General features: G+C 31.7%; 1 protein-coding gene and 2 long non-coding RNA genes across 5 annotated transcripts; 2 read left to right on the top strand and 1 right to left on the bottom strand.

Moving 5' to 3' along the window:
- Nucleotides 1-4: 4 nt before the first annotated feature.
- Nucleotides 5-9,538, bottom strand: LOC119371492 (uncharacterized). Of its 3 annotated transcripts, XR_016320460.1 has the most exons (10): nt 9,076-9,537; nt 4,797-5,345; nt 2,989-4,287; nt 2,568-2,892; nt 2,016-2,277; nt 1,745-1,911; nt 1,409-1,520; nt 1,177-1,265; nt 319-379; nt 5-211 (listed from the first exon to the last, which is right to left on the bottom strand). XR_016320460.1 is itself a non-coding variant. In XM_089720221.1 (9 exons), exons 1-8 carry the CDS (start codon nt 9,193-9,195, stop codon nt 1,184-1,186), a joined length of 2,916 nt encoding a protein of 971 aa, XP_089576347.1. In that variant the 5' UTR covers nt 9,196-9,538; the 3' UTR covers nt 5-211; nt 1,177-1,183. The 3 variants fall into 3 exon arrangements, 2 of the variants coding, with proteins under 2 accessions (XP_089576347.1, XP_089576346.1); XM_089720221.1 differs by lacking the exon at nt 319-379 and having other exon boundaries at nt 9,076-9,538; XM_089720220.1 differs by having other exon boundaries at nt 5-379.
- Nucleotides 9,539-11,997: 2,459 nt separating this feature from the next.
- Nucleotides 11,998-14,452, top strand: LOC149497016 (uncharacterized). The gene is made up of 2 exons (XR_016320434.1): nt 11,998-13,582; nt 14,297-14,452. It is a non-coding gene; the product is annotated as an uncharacterized LOC149497016 (long non-coding RNA).
- Nucleotides 14,453-17,877: 3,425 nt separating this feature from the next.
- On the top strand, nt 17,878-20,712 carry LOC149497015 (uncharacterized). Its single transcript, XR_016320431.1, has 3 exons — nt 17,878-18,952; nt 19,777-19,842; nt 20,557-20,712. It is a non-coding gene; the product is annotated as an uncharacterized LOC149497015 (long non-coding RNA).
- Nucleotides 20,713-21,010: the final 298 nt, after the last annotated feature.

The following is a 21,010-nucleotide window of genomic DNA, read 5'->3' as shown; positions in this document are numbered from 1 at the left end:
ATGCTTCACTAAAAAGATAAACTAAGAATCCATTAATTACGTTATGCTTTGTCTGAAGTATGCCTTCATTTCTTACGTAACGTGCTATTGTAAAGTTGAAGTACAGTTTGGAATCGCCAATTGTTGCTAGCCTTTGCTTATAATAACTGCCTCCTTTTGCCGTCTCCATTCCATTATCATTGCCCTTGTACTCATTGTTGCCATCTCCATTCTTATATAATTGGAGAAATTGTAGAAGCAACAAAATTGAGTTGTAAAACAAAATAATGATACAAAATTGAGTTACAGCATATGAATAATCTCTGGAAAGTCTGTTACCTGCATTGCCAACGTCTTTTATCAGAACAATTCAGCAGGATCAGTATTGACGTTTCAGCACCTGACCAATTAAAAATGGAAGAATTATTGTCTAGTCCCTGTAGTTTGACTTATCTCTGTAATTTCATTCACTCAATTGCTTACTCCATCTCTAAATTTTTTTAATTAATTAATTAATACTCTGTTTCGATGGAGTTATTTTTTTGAAGAAATCAAAAATAGCTGAGAAAAATATCTGGGGAAAACAATTTTATCTTGTTTGGAAAATAAGAAAAAATAATAAAGGAATATAAATAGAATCTCTCCATTTGGGAAGAATAATGGTGGAATGTTGAAATTTCTCCAATTTTTATACAATTACCTGAATATGCAAACTATTCTTAGCTAAATATTGAAGTTATATGATCATCAAAGTCCTTTGAAAGGATTGGTGAAGTTCAAATGGTAAGATATCAACATTAACAACTTTTTCCTCTAAAATTGTCTTTTCCAAACAAAAGATAATAATTTTTTTTTTCTTTCATTATCCAAACACATGGGTGGAAAATAACAATGGAAAGAAAGAAAATTAACAATTGATTAATATTTTCTTCCATTATTTTGATTCCTTCGTTATTTTGAAACAGAGTGTAAAAAACAAATTACTGGTATAAAAAGTCTTAGGATAAAATGCTAATTAGTATGAGGTTCGATGAAATTTAATTGTCAAAATTTATATTTTAATAAATTCCGACTAATCCGTAGTTCGCTCATTAAGTTTTGAGGGGGAAAGAGAAAACAAAAAACAGATGCTATTTTCACTTTGATCCTCCAAAAAACTCCAATTCTAAATTTGTCCCTGATCTTGAAAAATCTTACCTCAGATTTATATTGGATCCTTATTTCCTTGGGTTTGATCCAGATGCATTGGCTTTACTCTGACTTGGTACTTCAACTTGACTTGTTTTCTATTCATCATTAACGCAAAATATTTAGTCCTTTCAAAATGGTCAGAACATATTTAGCAGGTGACATTAAAATCCTATACCAGTTGAAATGGGGAACAAAAGCATCAATTTTTTGTACTGAAAATAACTCTCTAAATACGTACTTTTGAATTGTGCCAGAAGAAGTTGATTCATTCCTTATACTGAGTGATGAAAATGATTCTGAAAGTTTAATAGCATCACCTCCAGAAGTGCTTGTCAGCAAGTTTTTAGCATCTGAAAGTCACAATAAAATTTTTTGCGATTAGTTTTACTGATAAGTAAAATTCAACTATATATAAGTGTAGAAAGTTTTTAGACATATCCAACTATTTTTGGTCTGACTTTGCAATGCTCATAATTGAGCCAAAAGCACTTCATTGTTATATCAGGCAAGCGAAGCAACCATGAAAAGTACATAATATAAAAGGAAAAAAAATGTAAATAACTATAAAAAATACCAATTTGGTCAAGCGCAATTAGGGCAGCTATAATAGCTTCTGCCAATCTTTTGTCATCATCAGCATTATAGAAGCAGCCTCGCAACTTGGCGTCACTGACTACCTTTCTCCAAATAGAGCTGCTCTTACTTAAAGTTGCTTCATTTCCAAATATCCAAAGGCAATATCTACACAACCAAACCAAAACTTATAATTTCTATATCAATAATAGGAGAAAAATAAAATATTTAAGCTACTGCTGAGACTATAATTTTCAGTTTTCAATTAACACCTTGCGCGTGTTAGTGCTACATTTGCTCTTTGACAGTTGGAAAGAAAACCCACAGATCCTTTGTTGTTAGATCTAACAGTGGAAAACATTATCACATCCTCTTCACCACCTTGAAAACCATCAATGGAGCGGACATTTACAGAGAATTCCCCATCAGAATTTGAACTGTATTTTTTTCCAATCTTCTCTTGAATTGCATGAACCTGAGCCTTGTATGGTGATACGACACCTATGCTAACCTTCTTCTTTGTTCTTATGAATTCTGTAATGCAAAAACAAAGACACCGCTTAATCCCACAATGAGTACTTAAGTTCTGTTTGAAATTAAGGTTTGAGCTGTTTTTAAGAGAAACATAAACATTGAAATATTGACCATATGTCATTTTTAAGCTGAATTTCTCACTATTTGATCATAAAAGCTTCAAAGTAGCTAACCATCACTCCCAAACTATTTTTCTAATAGCATCTGCAATGATGCTTTCTCGAAAAAGCAGTTTCAACCTCAATGCTAAACAGACTATTAAAATTTCCTAGCCAAAGTTAAATTGATACCTTCATATAGGTTTGCGAGTACTTCAGCAATAACAGCAATCTCAACCATATTTTTCAAACTATGGAACTCATCAAATTCCTCTTTCCCATGGGCTACGTTTATAAATGAATAGGAACCATACATATTTCCTTCAAGGAAATGTTTTTCATGACTTATTTCTTTGACATTCGGGGCATCCAAAATCTGCTTGCCATAGAATTCTCTATTTGGAAATAAGCTTACGGAAGGATGCATTCTGTATTGGATGTTGAGGAGGTACCTTTTGTATCCATTCTTTACCAACCTCTCAAACAAACTTCTTCCAAATCCAGCTTTCTCAGAAATCTAATGATCATTATATTTGTCAAAATATGAAAAAATGAAGAGCATTTTACTGAGAATGGAAGACAAAGGAATATAATCAGGTCAGAAATTCCAAACCTTGCTATTAACCATTGCTGGCAATTGTCTTTCGTCTCCAACAAGAACAGCATGGCGAAGACCAGAGAGTTGTAAGGGAATATTTGATTCACATTCTTTAAGCTGTGCAGCTTCATCAATAACCAAAAAATGTATAGGCGCCATTCTTTTTTTGTGCAATTTAATGGAGCTTGATGTAGTACAAAAAAGCAGACAAGCATTCCCCAAGCAAAATTCTTTTATTTTATAAATATTGGAGAAATTTGGAACTGGGAATGTTTGAGGAAGTGATTTTAGTGTAGTAAGACACTCATTAATTTTGTTCCTCAGCTTCAAATGGTTATGAACGCTGCTTCCCACATCCTCATTTTTCTTGAGAAGTTGCTTCAAATCTTGATTACGAATATTAATACGAACCAACAAATTTTCAAGAGACTTCAGCAAATCAAGAGAACTCATCATTTTTTTCAGCAAGTTCAATGGAATAAAAGACGTTGGTAAATGTGTATACAAATTTGTAATGCAAAATTTCAACTGTTCTCCAATGGATTTGAATCTTTTCTCTACAAATTCCTCTAATGTCAAATGAGAATGTTTTCCAACCTTTTCTTCAATTTTCTTGTTCTTAGAGCAGCCATCTCCATTTTCCACTTCCTTATCTTTCAATTTTTGCTTATCTTTCCCAATATGCAAACTTTCCTTCCGTTTTACCTTACTCTTTTTATTCTTTCGTTCACAATTTTTATCAGTTTTATCCACTTTGTCTTTCTCCGTTGGGATTTCTTGCAAGTAAAGATGGTACTGCTCTTCAGGGTCTTCGAGCAAATTTATCATTGATGCCAGACTATGATTCCACCCAGACACTGGAGCTAAACAACTGTAAAGTATGTCTGCACGATTATCAAGATATACATCGTAAAGGTCACTCTGATTGTCAATATTCATCCTTTCCTGATTGCCAAACAGAACTATATCTCCAATACCGTAAGTATCATATTCAAGCAACTTGACAACTGAATTCAGCACGCGCATTGCCACTTCCAACACTGCTATGTTAGTTGGAGCACAAGTAAGTGTCCTGCATTTCATTGTAAATAGGGCATGTATCAGAAAACCAACCGTCTTTGTTTTCCCTGTTCCTGGAGGCCCCCATATTAGTTTGACAGAATTCCGATGTGAGCAGTCCCGTGTACTGATACAACTCAGAACTGCAGCTTTTTGTGAATCATTGAAGTCAGAAGAGCAGGATATGTCCTTTATGCATGACAAGAAAGCACCTTTTTTGTCTCTAGAAGAGCAGGTGCTACACTTCTCACCATCCTGCAAGAAATGATATATTATTAGGTTGTAGAAAGTACATGTGTCACATACAGAAACAATTACGAGGAGATTGGGTTTAGATTTATACAATCAAAGTATGCAAAGAAAAATCTGCGGCTGTGTTTATTATACACAATAATAAGCTGAGAGCAAAGAAACTTTTTGCCAAAGATGTTAACAGTTTTAAGGAAAGAAACTTAGCATTATTTTTTCAAATAACAAATTTGGATGAAAAATAAGCAAGATTCTCATTATTCAATGAATAATGGATTTTTGTAATTTTATTTTTATTGGCCTAAAACTAATCATAGGAAAAGCTCATATTTAATTTGCTTTTTCCCAAAATTAGTTTTAGGTCCATAAGAAATCATATTGTGAAAAATCTATATTCATAAGGCCAACAAAATACTCCATATGTTTAGCTCCAAATCTGCCAAAACAATTGTAATGCCAAAACAAGCCCTTAGTATAGGATATTGAAGAAACAAGAAATTAACCATGATTCTTACACTAGAATTATTTTGCAGCACTTCTTGAATAATGTTCATGTTCTTTCCTTCCAGTTCTGAGTTTAATGCTCTCCATATGCGAATATTTGTCGTCAAGTTTATCAAAAAAACAGCTAAAAATGTTTCTTTCTTGTTCTTTTGAATATCTTGTTCAAGCACTACAGGCTTTGACGATATTATTGAGAGTCTATCAGAAAAGTCACCTTTGACTCCATGAATATAAGCAATAAGATAAGATTGTTTGGACCTGCTCAAATCACCAGTACATTTTGGTCTCACATCAGCCAAGGCAATAAGATCTCCAACCACAGGCTCATATACTACTCCATTGTTCTTAGTCCCTCCTCTTTTTAGTGAAATTTCATAAAACAAGTCTTTTGGAAGTTTATACCCCTTAGATATCTTAATAGAGGATATTTCACTTGCAGGTGCTCGAGACAGTCCTTGCATGCCTGAAGACAACTCGGCATGTGTTTCTTCAAGAAGTGGGGTAATGAATGTTTTCAGATAATGTGTTGTTGACATGAATGTGTCTGGAATCTTCTTCACCTGTAACAAGACAACAGGAATTGAGAATGGGAATAAGATTTGTGGAGTTGCAAAAACTTATTATGTTTTTTTATTTTTTTTTATTTTTATTTTTATTTTTATTATTATTTTTTTTTTGTTAAAAGAAATTTTGTCAAAAAAATTACAGGAAAATGCATGCTTCAGGAATGAAAATAACATAGATACTGCTAGAGCTGGACTGGAACCGTAGTCCTACGGTTATAAACTGCATCTCTAACTATCCCTCAAAAAACTGACCAGAACAGATCGGAAACTGTCTGCAGTTCCGAACTAGCTGGTTCCAGACTGGATTATTAAAAACAAGTTGTCCCTGAAACCAACCAGAATAGGACTTCAAGCAGAACAGCTCCTTTTCCAGAATTCCATGAACTGGAGCCGCCAATTCCAAGCCAGAATCTGACTGGACTGGCCCATGGCTCCCCCTAATTACTTAATTACTGCCAGGGATAGCAGAATCAAGTGCCATCAATAAAAACATAATATCATAGTTTAAATGCAAAAGCGCTTCCAGATTATGCTATGGTCTGTGAGAAATAATCTATTATTCAAAGATACATGACTATGTATCATAGACAATGCAAAGGCAGAAGGTAAAGAATGGCCAAGTCTCAAATAAACCAAACTAATAATAAACCTAACAACCCATTTTGTTCTACTTATTCTAAGATAATTTATTCCCATAGTAACTAAAACTGCATGAAGATAATAAAGGTAATGTCCACTGAATATTATCAGATGTATCCTTAATTGACAGAAGATGTGATTTGAAATAAGCACTGAATATTAGTGGGACATCAGATTTGAAATAAGCACTGAATTTTATCATCTGATTGTTGAAAAGACACAATTCATGGATTTTGAAAAATTTTCTCAAATCGCTCTTACATTTAAAATTACAAATACACATGGGTGAGAAATTCTTAGATATTTTCTATATTTTATAAATATTCATTAAATCCATGAAATTATAACTCATGAAATATATGAATTTTGACAAATTTCATGTATTTAAAAGTTTTCAATATGCACACAATGACATTGGCTAATAATAAATGCACGTATGACTTAACAATAGATTCAGATTCGAATATCTCTTTCCTGTACTAAAAAAAAGAATCATCAATGCAAACATTTTTCGCTTGTAATTATTAGGCATTGTGATTGGTGAATCCAAAATCCTCTTTTGGTTTATTAATAAATAAGGTAAATTATTATTTAATCCTTAAAATTTGGATTAATTAATGCTTAAAATCAACTAACAATTAACAATTCGAATTTGACCACTTAATTTTTGCTAAAAGTTGGATATTTTTCATCTACAAATTTTTAAATGATAAAAAGAATTTTATATTATAACAAAAATACGTTTACAAGTTAATTAATTTATCTAACTTTTTTAATTTGAAATATTTAAATACTTTTTTATTCTCAATAAATAATTTTTATTTTATATAAAAATTTTAATTATAAAGTATCTAAAAGTTATTTTTTAAAAAAAGTGTGTAGTTGAATACAACAAAAATGATATTGTCTTAATCATAAAATTATTTTAACATCTAAATAGAAAAATGAAAAAAATTTAATTTGAGATTTTTTTTTCTCTTTTATTCCTACTACAAAAAGGCATTCAAATACTTAGCCTATTATAATTATCCTTTCAAGACCGAAAGAGTTCTCAGTAATGCATATTTTTAGATTAATAGACTATTTTTTTAGCAGAAGCAAATGTGAAAGATCATTTCATTCATTTCTTAAAATAAATAAATAAAATTTAATTTTATTAGTTAAGTGCAAAAGAAAGGATAAAATTTATAATTTTTATTTTTTAATATAAAAATTGTAGAAATCAAGAAAAAAAAAGTTAATAACTTATGAACTTCTACAGCTACCCCGCAACGCTTTCATAATAGCTTTTTGGAGTTTTGAGGGAGCTCTTTACAACACGTTAAACAATCTATTTTTAGCGTTTTATTGAGATTAATTAATTTTTTAATAATCATATCGTGCATTTTTTTCTCTCGAATTCAACTAATTAATCAACTAATTCAATTAACAATTAGTAAAGTAATTAATATTGCCGAACAGACCCTTATTATTTTTTTCCAATTATAGCATATTCTTTTTATTTTTGTTAATTAAGCATATCAACTTTAGGTTCCCATCATGTCATTTCTTGAAAAACTTAAGAGACCTAAATACAAGTACATTAAGGATTTTTTTATTTTTAAATACAATAAACATTAATTTAGATATAAGAGCAGAAATCAGATTTTTTTTCTTCAAACAATTAATTAAGGGCATATGTTCGGTAACTTTAGCGGTACATTCTAGTAGATGTTAGCTATTACTAGTTCTTAGCTGTTTTACTAGTTGTTAGATGTTAGTAGTTAGCTATTTATATAGCGGTTAAAATAGAAATGTTCGGTAAAAATAAGTGTTTGATTAGCTATTTAATATAAAAAGACAAAAAAGAATAAAGTAATAGAAAATAAGATAAACACAAGATAGACATAAGCGATATAAAAAATTTATAAAATCCTAAACGTTAATGAGGATAACATTTCATAAAATACTACCTCAAACTTTAAACGTTAGGATAAATGTGATATTACCGAATATAGTAATTAATTAAATAATTGTGTTTTAAACCGATCAAAACACTAAACACTACTCTAAAAGCTCTTACGGAACAAATCCTAAATTAGTTTATGAAAATTACACTTCCCCTTTAATTATGTAAGCAAAGTTGATATTTGCTGATTGTGATTTAAAAATCATAATATTTTTCTTGGTCAAATTACTTTTGATCACTAAAGTACTCAGAAAACATTGTAGACCACACAGATGATATTCATCTCCCTTACAAAACATTATAGACTATAATGAATTTCACAAAATTTTATGAAATTTATTTATAAATTTAAATTTTGTGTTTGGTATGAATACAATGAAGATTTCAATTCTGCAAATTATATTCTATAGATTTAACTATAACAAAACTAAATTTTACCAAATAAAATAAAATTTTTAAATGAATTCCACAAATTTAAATAATTTAAAATTTTATGACAGAACTCTTCATTTTTCTAATTGTCTAAAATTATTATAGTTAGGGTATTTTAAAAATAAAGCAAATAAATTCTAGATAATATTTCAAGTTGATGTACATCAGATAAAATTGTTTTGTGGAATGCAAGAAAGCATTTTATATAATTTTAATGAATTTAATTAGCCTTATTTTATTTATGGTTAATATTTTCTATACATAATAAAGAAAATGATAATAGTATATAATTAAAAAAAATAAAATTACACAATGCAAATGTCAAATCTAAGCTGCTTGCTAATATATTGTGAGAGGACAATATAATAATATATTATTAATGATTAAAAAATAAATAAAAATTGAATAACATCATTTGCCTATCAACCATGGGCGGAGGGAGCGCGGGCCCTTCAAACTCCAGAATTTTTTTTAAATTTGCATTATAAATTAGAATTAAAAATTTTTTTCTGCATTTTGATTCCTAACTTTTGAAAAATTTATTTTGACCTCCCCAAGTTCTAAAGTTCTGATATCAACCTTCCCATATATAAATTGAAAGATGCAATTCCTTAAAAAAATCTTCAATTAATCTATCAGCTGCATGCAAGAAACAACTGAAAAAACACCTAAAAGGAGATTATACATATAGTGAGAATACCCAACCTGGAATTTGTAAAGGCCATCGTTGAGCACATCATGAATGGACCAAGAAAACACTTCATCTATTAATCCTCTACCCATAATCTTTTTTCCCTTCTTCATTTCTTTCATCTTCCTCTCCATTTTCTTTACACGATCCCAACAAACAGAAATATTACAGAGAGAGATTGAACGAGTAGTTTAAAATTACACTAAAAGAAATTAAGGGAAGGAGTAGGCCTGTAATTGCGCTGAACGACAGCAAGATAGATGCTCCTGTAACGTATGTAGAAGATGAAGGTGAAGGTGAAGATGAAGATGAAGCTTCTACCAAGCTACAATGAACGACGATATATGTATGTTTCTCCACAATGCCAACATCACCTAAAGAATTGGAATAAAGAAAAAAAGCACCTTGACTTAAAGTCAACAAATATATAATAGAAACATCCTTGTACGTCCAATAATTGCGTTGAATGAAAGCAAGATAGATGCTTCTACCAAGCTTCTACCAAGCTACAATGAACGACGATATATGTATCCTTCATGACGAAGAATTGGAATAAAGAAAAAAAGCTTGTACGTACAAACTTCATGACGAAGTTAGCTGAGTCTTGAGAATATTTTACATCCCAACGTAGTAATAGAAATTTTAACTTAAAATGCTTTAACTTCGAAATTTTAAAATTATAGTATATAAGAAAGTATTTTAGCTTTTTTATCCACTTAATGAAAAATTAAAGGTAATCTAATTTTGATTAGTTATATTATATTATATAAGATACATATTAAATATGGTAAAAATATGATATATTTAATTATTATTTATAATAAATCTGTAATTTGGTTAGTTATAATTATTTCCTACAAGTAATTTATTTTACAAATAATAGATGTACTTTATTATTATTTATTAAAAAATATATCATAAGATTTATTGTTTGATATAAAATAGAAAATAAAACTTACCAGAAATATATATAATTTATAAAATTATAATATAACGAGTTATATTAATAAACCATCTAACATGTTGAAAGAAAATTTTTTTTCAAAAAAAAATTAATCATAAAAGTAATTGTATAATCATAACTTTAGTAAAAAGTAAAAAAAAAAAATCAATATTATAAATGATCCTCTAAAATAATGATTAATATATTAATTATTATAATAACTAATATTGATTTCTCATTTTTTATAAAAAAAATTAGGTTAATTAAATTTAAATTGGTTGATACATGAAAATTTGATTATCAAATTATAATAATATTTTGTTATCATAAATATATTATTTTCTTAACAAATTATTTAGTTATTGAGTATTTTTTATTGTAGATATGTTTTTTCCTCAACGAGTTATTTAGTTATTGAATTTTTTATTTTATTATTTTATAAAATATTATTTTCTATTCTGCTAATGCTTTTAGTTTTTTAATAATATAAACTATTGATAATATTTTAATTTATAATAAAAAATTATATATTTAAATTAATAGAAAATTATTTATATAAATTATATTATATTTACTTGAAACGAGTAAAAATCAGATACTACAAACATCTCAAGCTAAGCCGTAAGCGAACTTATTTTCTTTCATTCGAATCCATGCCAAAGCAGTATTAGGAATTTGGCTTAAAAACTTGCAATCATCCACTATCAATCCAAAGGAAGTAAACGGTAATATATTTAATTCGTATCTCAGAAGATAAGGAATGAATTTATTAGTAGATTAGGAAAAGACTTACTCATACCTAGCTTATGAGTCCACTTAAGCAACCAATCATAGATAATATTTTAGTTTAAATGAAAGTATTTCTAATCATACCGTGGAAAAAAAATAAAATAGTCTTAAATTTTTTTTAATTATACATTTTTAAAACTCTCTTTTTGATTGGTTTATTGTATAGAACCACTTAAATATCGAGTGTATATAAACCTTATCTAATCAGATCTGTTAAAATTGCCTTATAATTCTAAGATTCACACTACTAGTCCTTTGGTAGCTAAGAAACATGTTTTTCATGGCTTATACTAGTCTTTTGGTGGCTTCAATGTTGGTTCACACTACTAGTTTTTTGGTGGCTTGAATGTTTCACACTACTAATCTTTTGGTGGCTAAGAAAATTCAATGTTGGTTGGCAATATTGGTGAGCTAACTTGGACTAGGATGACACATCTTCAACAATGAAAGGAAGACTTGAAATTTGTTCACATGGTGATACACCTTTATATAAGGCAACCTTGCTTGGAGCAAATTCATAAGATTAAACAAGTGAAATTCATCCAAGAGAGAAATCTTCCAAGAGCATTTCTCTAAAACTATCCACTTTCTTCATATACCACCTTTTCATATATATATACACTCTTGCCATATTCATTGAGTGTAATCAGGTGTTATCTTGAGTGTCTTTTGTATGGATGTAAAATCATTTGTATCTCCATATTTTTCATAGTGCATTTACTCCTCTCTCGCCCGTGGTTTTTTCCCTCTACATTGGAGGGTTTCCACGTAAATCTTGTGTCTCTTCCATTTATTATTTTGCTTCTCATTTTATCATCAATTATCAAAACTAAATATTTATTCATTACCACGCTAAATTCCGCAACAAGATCAAACCATTGATACAAAAAGAATAATTTATCTACAAACTTCTAATAATTTTGATTTTTATTTTGATTTTTATTTTTATTTTATTATTATTTTTTTTTTTTGCATTGTTGGCCTAAGTTACTTACATGTACTGGTTGCATAAAATTAATTAGGAAAACGATTCTTCGCTTCTAATGAGTTAAACTATTCATTTTATTTTTTATTTTGCCCTTAATTTATAATTACGGATTTAGTTTTTGAAGGGGGAGACAATGAAAATTTAAAAATCAAGGGTTCGTGAAATAACCCGAATTTTTATTTTTAAAGATTTTTCATTTAAATTTAATAAACCGACAGCCTGGAAAATTCATAGTAATATTTTAGTACGAGCACTGTGAGAAATCGAATCAAAAACCGATTGGAAAAGCCGTAAACCAATCGAAAATCGAGGATTGGGGCCGAATCGAACCGAATCGAACCGGTTCGACCCAAACCATCTAGAAATTTCTTTTTTTTTCCTCTATTTTTTAGCACACTTCACTCCCCCTCCCCCCGTTCCTGCGTTTCTTGACCACCGGCGACTTCACCTCCGCCACCTTCTCCTCCTTCTCTTTCTTCTTCTTCTTCTTCTTCTTCTTCTTCTTCTTCTTTCCTTTCTTTTCTTTCTTTCTTCTTCAGTGCGCCTGCATTTTTGGCGAGACAGGGACAGAGCAGCAGAGCTGCGCGCTACCGCCACTCCGCTGTCGCTCCTCGCTGCAGCTCGACGTCGCAGCAGCTCCGTCAGCGACTTCACCAGCTCCTTGGACCAGATCGCGCGGCACGAGCAGGCCCGGCCTCCTTCTGTCGTTGATCAAGCAAGCATCGCGCCTCAGTGGATCTGTCGCGCCACCGCTCTGCCACTGCTTCAGCACGCCTCCGACCACCTAGGATCGGCCATTTGAGATCTTCCGTCCCTTCTAGCAACTTCACCTGCCACTGTCTGCCCCAGCTCCGATCAAGCTAACGCCTGCCAAGCTAACCAAAAAAACTTTTGATTTTCAGCTCGTTTGCAGCTAGGTAAGCAGCATTCTGGCTCTTTTTCGGTTGGATTCATGAGTTCCTAATTTTAGTTAAAGAGATTAAAGTAAATAGAGTTAATGTATAGATTGAAACCCTTAGCTAACGACTCTGCAGATTTATTTGGAGGATTTTGTTACATTATTACTATTTGGAACTATGAATGGAAATTTAGTTAATTTAGTTAGATGAGTTAGTGTTAGTGTTAGTGTTAGTAATTAATTAGTTAAGTTAGTTGTAGTTAATTGTTGTAGCTAGTTTATTTAGTTAAGTTAGTTGTAGTTAATTGTTGTAGCTAGTTTATTTAGTTAAGTTAGTTTTAGTGAATAAAAGTAATGGTTTGTAGTTAAATTAGTTTAGTTAAGTTAATGTTAGTAGTGCTAGTTAATTAAATTAATTTTATTATTTATAATTAATTAATTTGGTAATTATGAGTAGTTAACAGCTTTATAATGATAGTATTGAATTTATTAAGGTAGTTTAGATATAATGTTATTGTAATATATAATTTTGATTGTGTGGTGATGTTGAGAATTGAAGGAAATGTTGATATTGTTCTTCGGATGGAGGATGGGAAATTGAATTGATTAATTGCCCGACGGATGGGCCGTATAGATTGAATATTTATGAAATTGTTGATATTTTAACAGGTGGATAGTTCAATTTTTAGGGGAGATGCTGCCGAAATTTCGGTAGAAAATAAATAAAATATAGTTAGATAGAGAAATAAAAATTTAGACATAAAATAAAATTTTTAGAGTGGTCAAGAATTATCTTATCTAATAGAATTAATTTTGCGTCATTCTTACTTTGCTTAGATCACCCGGGTCCATCTAGTGCTCCTCCAGGACAGAATCAAAGCTAGAACTTCGCTCTCCATCACTGTGAGTAATAATAAATAATGCATGTCAACACTGCATTTGCATAACATTACATTTTTATATATTTACATATTGTATTTTCTCAAAAATATTATGTTATGATCACTATAATTATACTTATGCATAATTGTGCATTTGGATGAAATTGATGTATTATGATAAATGAATTGTTTGATTATTTGTGTTGTGTATATACTGTGCTCTGTTTGTGTGGAGTTGGGATGAAGTGGGTCACCCTGGGTTTGTGAGGACGGTCGATAAATATGGATCCTGATGAACTGATGAAATTGGACCGTCGGCCGGGTAAATGGGAGATCGGCGCCCCCGTGTGCACCTGATGAATTGATGAAATGATGTTGATGATATGGAAAAGAAAAGAGAGAATGTAAAATAAAATATTGAGAGGACTGGTCAAGTGAGGATTAGACCGGTCGGCCAGATATGGGGGATTGGCTCCCCGGGTGCACATGTTTGAGAGGATGGGCTGTTTGAGAGGACGGCTCGTCGGGGGTTTAGGTGACGCCACTGACTAATTTCCACGTGATGTGATTATTTGAAGGTGATATTGTTTGTGGGTGCTGATGTAATGTCATATGATTGACTGTTGTGTGTTCATTCAGTATACTAGGGTGCATTTGCTTGACTGTATGTGGTGTGCATTATTTATTATTATTCACTGAGTTGTAAAACTCACCCCCTTCTCTCCAAACCTCCCAGGTACTAGGAAGCAGTTGATTCGACTGAAGCTCTGCACTCTTCTCCGCAGAGTTATAAATGTAAACTTTATATTGTTGTTATTTAATTTTGGATGTATAAATTATTCTATTATCAGAATATTATTGAACTCCGCAGTTATAGGGTTGTGCATTTAAATTGGGCCTTGTCGTATGCGTTACTTTTTATAAATGGTATGAAATGTATAAGTTGAGTAATTAGGCTTACTACGGGCCTCGGGGTCCTTATGCTTACCTGGGCCCTAGTGCCGGTCCGGCCCACGGAGTCGGGTCGTGACAAAGGTGGTATCAGAGCAAAAGTTCATAAGTCTAGATGTAACTGCGGAGTAATTTCTGTCATGTCTTGATATAGTCTTCCTTGCTTTCCCCTTCAACGTTCTTGCGTTCTTCGCAATCAGGTTAAAGTCAAGTTGTTTAATGATTAAAAATTTGTATCCTTGTCCTTTAGAGATGTGATTTAGCTAATGATGCTAAGGGGATGGTTTAAACTTAAGCTAAAATCCTTCTATGGAATAAATAATATTCATATATAATTTAAGTAGGTAAGAAGATAAGTATATAGGATTAATAAGTTGAAGTTAGATGATGAAATTGTGCTATTTTTATTTAATACGTGTGGAATATGGAATACATATATAAAAATGCATGAATGTGTGTATATGTGTGGCTGCGGAATTGAGAATGAGTTGCTAATTATTTATTAGGAGAAATAAATGATTCGGATTCGAGGACATTAGAATCCATTTAATTAGAGTATTAAATTAGCATATGTATTTGATGAAATTTACATGATGTTGGTTAGTGGAATTTCTTATAATTATTGAGATAAATATTTTTCTGGATGGAATGGATATACATGATTTTTTTATAGGGTTTGAATATTGAAGGATTTGGTGTGATTTGATATGATAATTGGTGATGAGTATTTTTCATAAAGAATAATATTGGTGGATATTGTGTGGCTTGCGGAATCTTATGGTTTATCTAATGGTATTTAGTCTTTTGATGTTTAAAATAATTGTTGCACACTCGATGGTATGTAAAGTACAAACAATGATTTTTATTTAATGGGAGATTCTATGATCCGAGGAACAATTCTATAAGGGAATTAAGGTAATTATGTTATGTAAATAGTGGGGCATGATGATTTAAGTGTATTGATGAATGACATTGGATCTGGAGAGATAATTATCCAATTATTGAATTGATGTTATACTAATGAATTAGATAAGTAAGGATGAAACTAGTCCTGTTATTGTATGGATATTTAGAAAAGAATCAATTACAGAAGCGTGAAAGAGTATAAATTAGTATGATTTAAATGAGGATAATCAGTATATAAAGTTTTAACAAATTAGGGGTCATGGGTAACAAGATTTGGTAAAAATAGGAATAATGATGCATCAGCGGATTTAGGATAAAGACTTCTATACTTTGGGATTTCATGAGTGTAGAAAAATTTTGGTTCGTGTTGATCTCACGATGCTTATACGAGAATAAATTCTAAGACAAAGTGATCAAGAAATTATAAGTGATTATTGTTAGGATAGAAAAGATTGAGTAATAGTTAATAGAAGTATTTGTGGATCCATGTGTGATATAATTAAGATCCTAGTACATGTAGGATGTTTAATAAGCCAGACTAATCTTATGGACCAGGTATAATAAAATAAAAGTAAAAGATAGCAAAGGTAATTAGTGGTTTTGGGATTGGAACGCTATTATATTGGGTGATAATTATATTAGGAAAATGATAATTTGAATATAATTTGAAGGAGAATAATATTTGTATAATTGAACAGTTTCTTGTTATATCTCTTGAAGAATAGAGCTAAGGTGGATATTAAGAATTTAAATGTTCATAAATAGTAAATTTAGAATCTAAAAAGAGATCAAATGAAGGAAGCTATTGAATGTTTGGTGATAAACAAATAGATAAATGATTCAAGGATTGTAATCCCGATGAGGAAAAGAACTAAGTACTTACATTCAGGAAGAAAGATAGACTTTCTACTTGAGAGTAAGAAATTTTTTTTGACTTCTGTCATTTGATAGCGTCTAGTTAGGAAATAGTTTTAAGAGTTATATGAATCGAATCCATATAATGAGCTTATAAATATATTATGTACAAGTGAGGAATGTTATTAATACTAATAACTGGGAATAAGAGTTGATGAAGAATCATGAGATTCAGCTTGAGATGGCGATGAATGTGAATAAATGTAATTTCTTGATGCAAGGTAGTTAGAATAAGAAATTCCTATTACTTAGTGCATTTTTGTAAGTTACTTAGTTTATTGGATGGAGAAAGGGAGATATAATTAAGCCTCTAGGGAACAGAAGGGTATCTGGAGTATTTTATAAATATCAATGAACTAACTGGGGTTTTAATTTACTGTTCATTTGGAATATTGAGATTTGTGTAAGAATAAACAAGTGAATTTGGGATAATTTTAGGGAGAAGAATACACACAAGTATTCAAAAACTGAAAACATGAATTATAAGATTATCGGATGTGTTAACAAGATGGTCTAAGATTACATCTTCACTATACTTGAAGACCAACTTAAGTGTGTTAATATGGTAATCTATTAATTTAAAATTTGCTCATGGAATGATTGAGATATCAATTAGGATGAGAGTCATTCATATATGATTTGGAGTCGATGTAAAGCTATTCTGAATTTCTTAGCAATTGGTGGAAATTATGATTGAATGAATAGAATTGTGTTATAAATGGCAGTTTGTGACAGATCTTATGGTTTAAGAGAATACTTAATTAGTTAGGTCCATTCGAGGAATGGTACATTGCAACTCTGATGTTGAAGGATTCAATGAGGAATTAACCTTGTTTGGAGTAAAGAATATAGAGAGAACATAATTATGGTTGAGGATATTCCTAGATTGTATTAGGTATAAATTTTACGAATTTGGAGGTGATAGACAAACTTGGAGAGAAAGAATAACCCAATGATATTATTATCTGAATATTCTTAGGTATTCATGGGTAAGAAGAAACATAAAACAAAGGACATAGTTTAATCAGGAGTTGGATTATAGGTTTAATATCCTTAATCTCATACTTAGCTAGAGCAAAAGGCACTACTTGTTTAGGATATCTGGATACGTAGACCTAGGTAAATTGGATATAAAATACGGTTTGGAGAATTTTACATCTTGAGCAAGATAAAAAAAAAAAAAAAAAATGTTGGCTAGACTTCTTTATGGAGTTGAGTGTAATAGAATGGTGTGTGCATATTTTAGAAAATGCATTAAGAATATTTGGCATGACAACAACTAACTTGACTAGTTGCATAAGTTCTTGTCATAATTAGTTAAGAAATGGTATAATATGAATTCTCATTAGTAGGATTTGAAAGGAGATTATATTATCTTTCGTTGGAAAATGGTTAAGGTGATAAATATGTGATGAGATTGGGATATAAGTCAGGATCTCCTATCGGTTGATAGCAATTAGCTAGAGAAATGTCATGATTTTGTTTGAAATAAGCTTGTAGTAATGGTAAGAATTTGTTCTCATTAATTAGAAATGATTGTTGCCTATAATAGCTAATGAGAGTAATAACCCTTACTTGAACAGAGGTTATGAGGAACTTAAATTCTTACGGTTAACAGTGAATACTAGAGTCGAATCTGTGCCTTGGGTTATGAGTGTTTTACTTGATTTGACTTGTAGATATAGTACAACTCAAGTTTAAATTAACTATGGTGATATGGTAGATATCTAGCTGCTCAGGAGAACAAGTATTCTACTGAATGTGAATAACTTTTATCAGTTGCAGGATTATGTGAGAAGCACAACCACCATTGTTTTCCAGTTACTTGTTACTTTTAAAATTCGAGGACGAATTTTTATAAGGGGGGGAGACTGAAATAACCCGAATTTTTATTTTTAAAGATTTTTCATTTAAATTTAATAAACCGACAGCCTGGAAAATTCATAGTAATATTTTAGTACGAGCACTGTGAGAAATCGAATCAAAAACCGATTGGAAAAGCCGTAAACCAATCGAAAATCGAGGATTGGGGCCGAATCGAACCGGTTCGACCCAAACCATCTAGAAATTTCTTTTTTTTTCCTCTATTTTTTAGCACACTTCACTCCCCCTCCCCCCGTTCCTGCGTTTCTTGACCACCGGCGACTTCACCTCCGCCACCTTCTCCTCCTTCTCTTTCTTCTTCTTCTTCTTCTTCTTCTTCTTCTTCTTCTTTCCTTTCTTTTCTTTCTTTCTTCTTCAGTGCGCCTGCATTTTTGGCGAGACAGGGACAGAGCAGCAGAGCTGCGCGCTACCGCCACTCCGCTGTCGCTCCTCGCTGCAGCTCGACGTCGCAGCAGCTCCGTCAGCGACTTCACCAGCTCCTTGGACCAGATCGCGCGGCACGAGCAGGCCCGGCCTCCTTCTGTCGTTGATCAAGCAGGCATCGCGCCTCAGTGGATCTGTCGCGCCACCGCTCTGCCACTGCTTCAGCACGCCTCCGACCACCTAGGATCGGCCATTTGAGCTCTTCCGTCCCTTCTAGCAACTTCACCTGCCACTGTCTGCCCCAGCTCCGATCAAGCTAACGCCTGCCAAGCTAACCAAAAAAAATTTTGATTTTCAGCTCGTTTGCAGCTAGGTAAGCAGCATTCTGGCTCTTTTTCGGTTGGATTCATGAGTTCCTAATTTTAGTTAAAGAGATTAAAGTAAATAGAGTTAATGTATAGATTGAAACCCTTAGCTAACGACTCTGCAGATTTATTTGGAGGATTTTGTTACATTATTACTATTTGGAACTATGAATGGAAATTTAGTTAATTTAGTTAGATGAGTTAGTGTTAGTGTTAGTGTTAGTGTTAGTAATTAATTAGTTAAGTTAGTTGTAGTTAATTGTTGTAGCTAGTTTATTTAGTTAAGTTAGTTGTAGTTAATTGTTGTAGCTAGTTTATTTAGTTAAGTTAGTTTTAGTGAATAAAAGTAATGGTTTGTAGTTAAATTAGTTTAGTTAAGTTAATGTTAGTAGTGCTAGTTAATTAAATTAATTTTATTATTTATAATTAATTAATTTGGTAATTATGAGTAGTTAACAGCTTTATAATGATAGTATTGAATTTATTAAGGTAGTTTAGATATAATGTTATTGTAATATATAATTTTGATTGTGTGGTGATGTTGAGAATTGAAGGAAATGTTGATATTGTTCTTCGGATGGAGGATGGGAAATTGAATTGATTAATTGCCCGACGGATGGGCCGTATAGATTGAATATTTATGAAATTGTTGATATTTTAACAGGTGGATAGTTCAATTTTTAGGGGAGATGCTGCCGAAATTTCGGTAGAAAATAAATAAAATATAGTTAGATAGAGAAATAAAAATTTAGACATAAAATAAAATTTTTAGAGTGGTCAAGAATTATCTTATCTAATAGAATTAATTTTGCGTCATTCTTACTTTGCTTAGATCACCCGGGTCCATCTAGTGCTCCTCCAGGACAGAATCAAAGCTAGAACTTCGCTCTCCATCACTGTGAGTAATAATAAATAATGCATGTCAACACTGCATTTGCATAACATTACATTTTTATATATTTACATATTGTATTTTCTCAAAAATATTATGTTATGATCACTATAATTATACTTATGCATAATTGTGCATTTGGATGAAATTGATGTATTATAATAAATGAATTGTTTGATTATTTGTGTTGTGTATATACTGTGCTCTGTTTGTGTGGAGTTGGGATGAAGTGGGTCACCCTGGGTTTGTGAGGACGGTCGATAAATATGGATCCTGATGAACTGATGAAATTGGACCGTCGGCCGGGTAAATGGGAGATCGGCGCCCCCGTGTGCACCTGATGAATTGATGAAATGATGTTGATGATATGGAAAAGAAAAGAGAGAATGTAAAATAAAATATTGAGAGGACTGGTCAAGTGAGGATTAGACCGGTCGGCCAGATATGGGGGATTGGCTCCCCGGGTGCACATGTTTGAGAGGATGGGCTGTTTGAGAGGACGGCTCGTCGGGGGTTTAGGTGACGCCACTGACTAATTTCCACGTGATGTGATTATTTGAAGGTGATATTGTTTGTGGGTGCTGATGTAATGTCATATGATTGACTGTTGTGTGTTCATTCAGTATACTAGGGTGCATTTGCTTGACTGTATGTGGTGTGCATTATTTATTATTATTCACTGAGTTGTAAAATTCACCCCCTTCTCTCCAAACCTCCCAGGTACTAGGAAGCAGTTGATTCGACTGAAGCTCTGCACTCTTCTCCGCAGAGTTATAAATGTAAACTTTATATTGTTGTTATTTAATTTTGGATGTATAAATTATTCTATTATCAGAATATTATTGAACTCCGCAGTTATAGGGTTGTGCATTTAAATTGGGCCTTGTCGTATGCGTTACTTTTTATAAATGGTATGAAATGTATAAGTTGAGTAATTAGGCTTACTACGGGCCTCGGGGCCTTATGCTTACCTGGGCCCTAGTGCCGGTCCGGCCCACGGAGTCGGGTCGTGACAGTTCGAGTTTGACTATCCAACTCAAATCGAACCACAGTCCTGCCTTTAATTAAACCGGTCGGACTAATTTTCAGTACTATGTTTATTATTAAACAATTTTATTTAATACTTTAAGTCAAAATAGATTCTCATTTTCAAAATCATCACACATTGTTTTAA

This window comes from Jatropha curcas, chromosome 4 (genome assembly GCF_041381405.1).
Source record: "Jatropha curcas cultivar XTBG-Jc1 chromosome 4, XTBG_Jcur_1.0, whole genome shotgun sequence".
NCBI classification, from domain to species: Eukaryota; Viridiplantae; Streptophyta; class Magnoliopsida; order Malpighiales; family Euphorbiaceae; genus Jatropha; species Jatropha curcas.
Note: the sequence above shows the minus strand (reverse complement) of the source record. Positions and strands in the feature narration are given on the sequence as shown.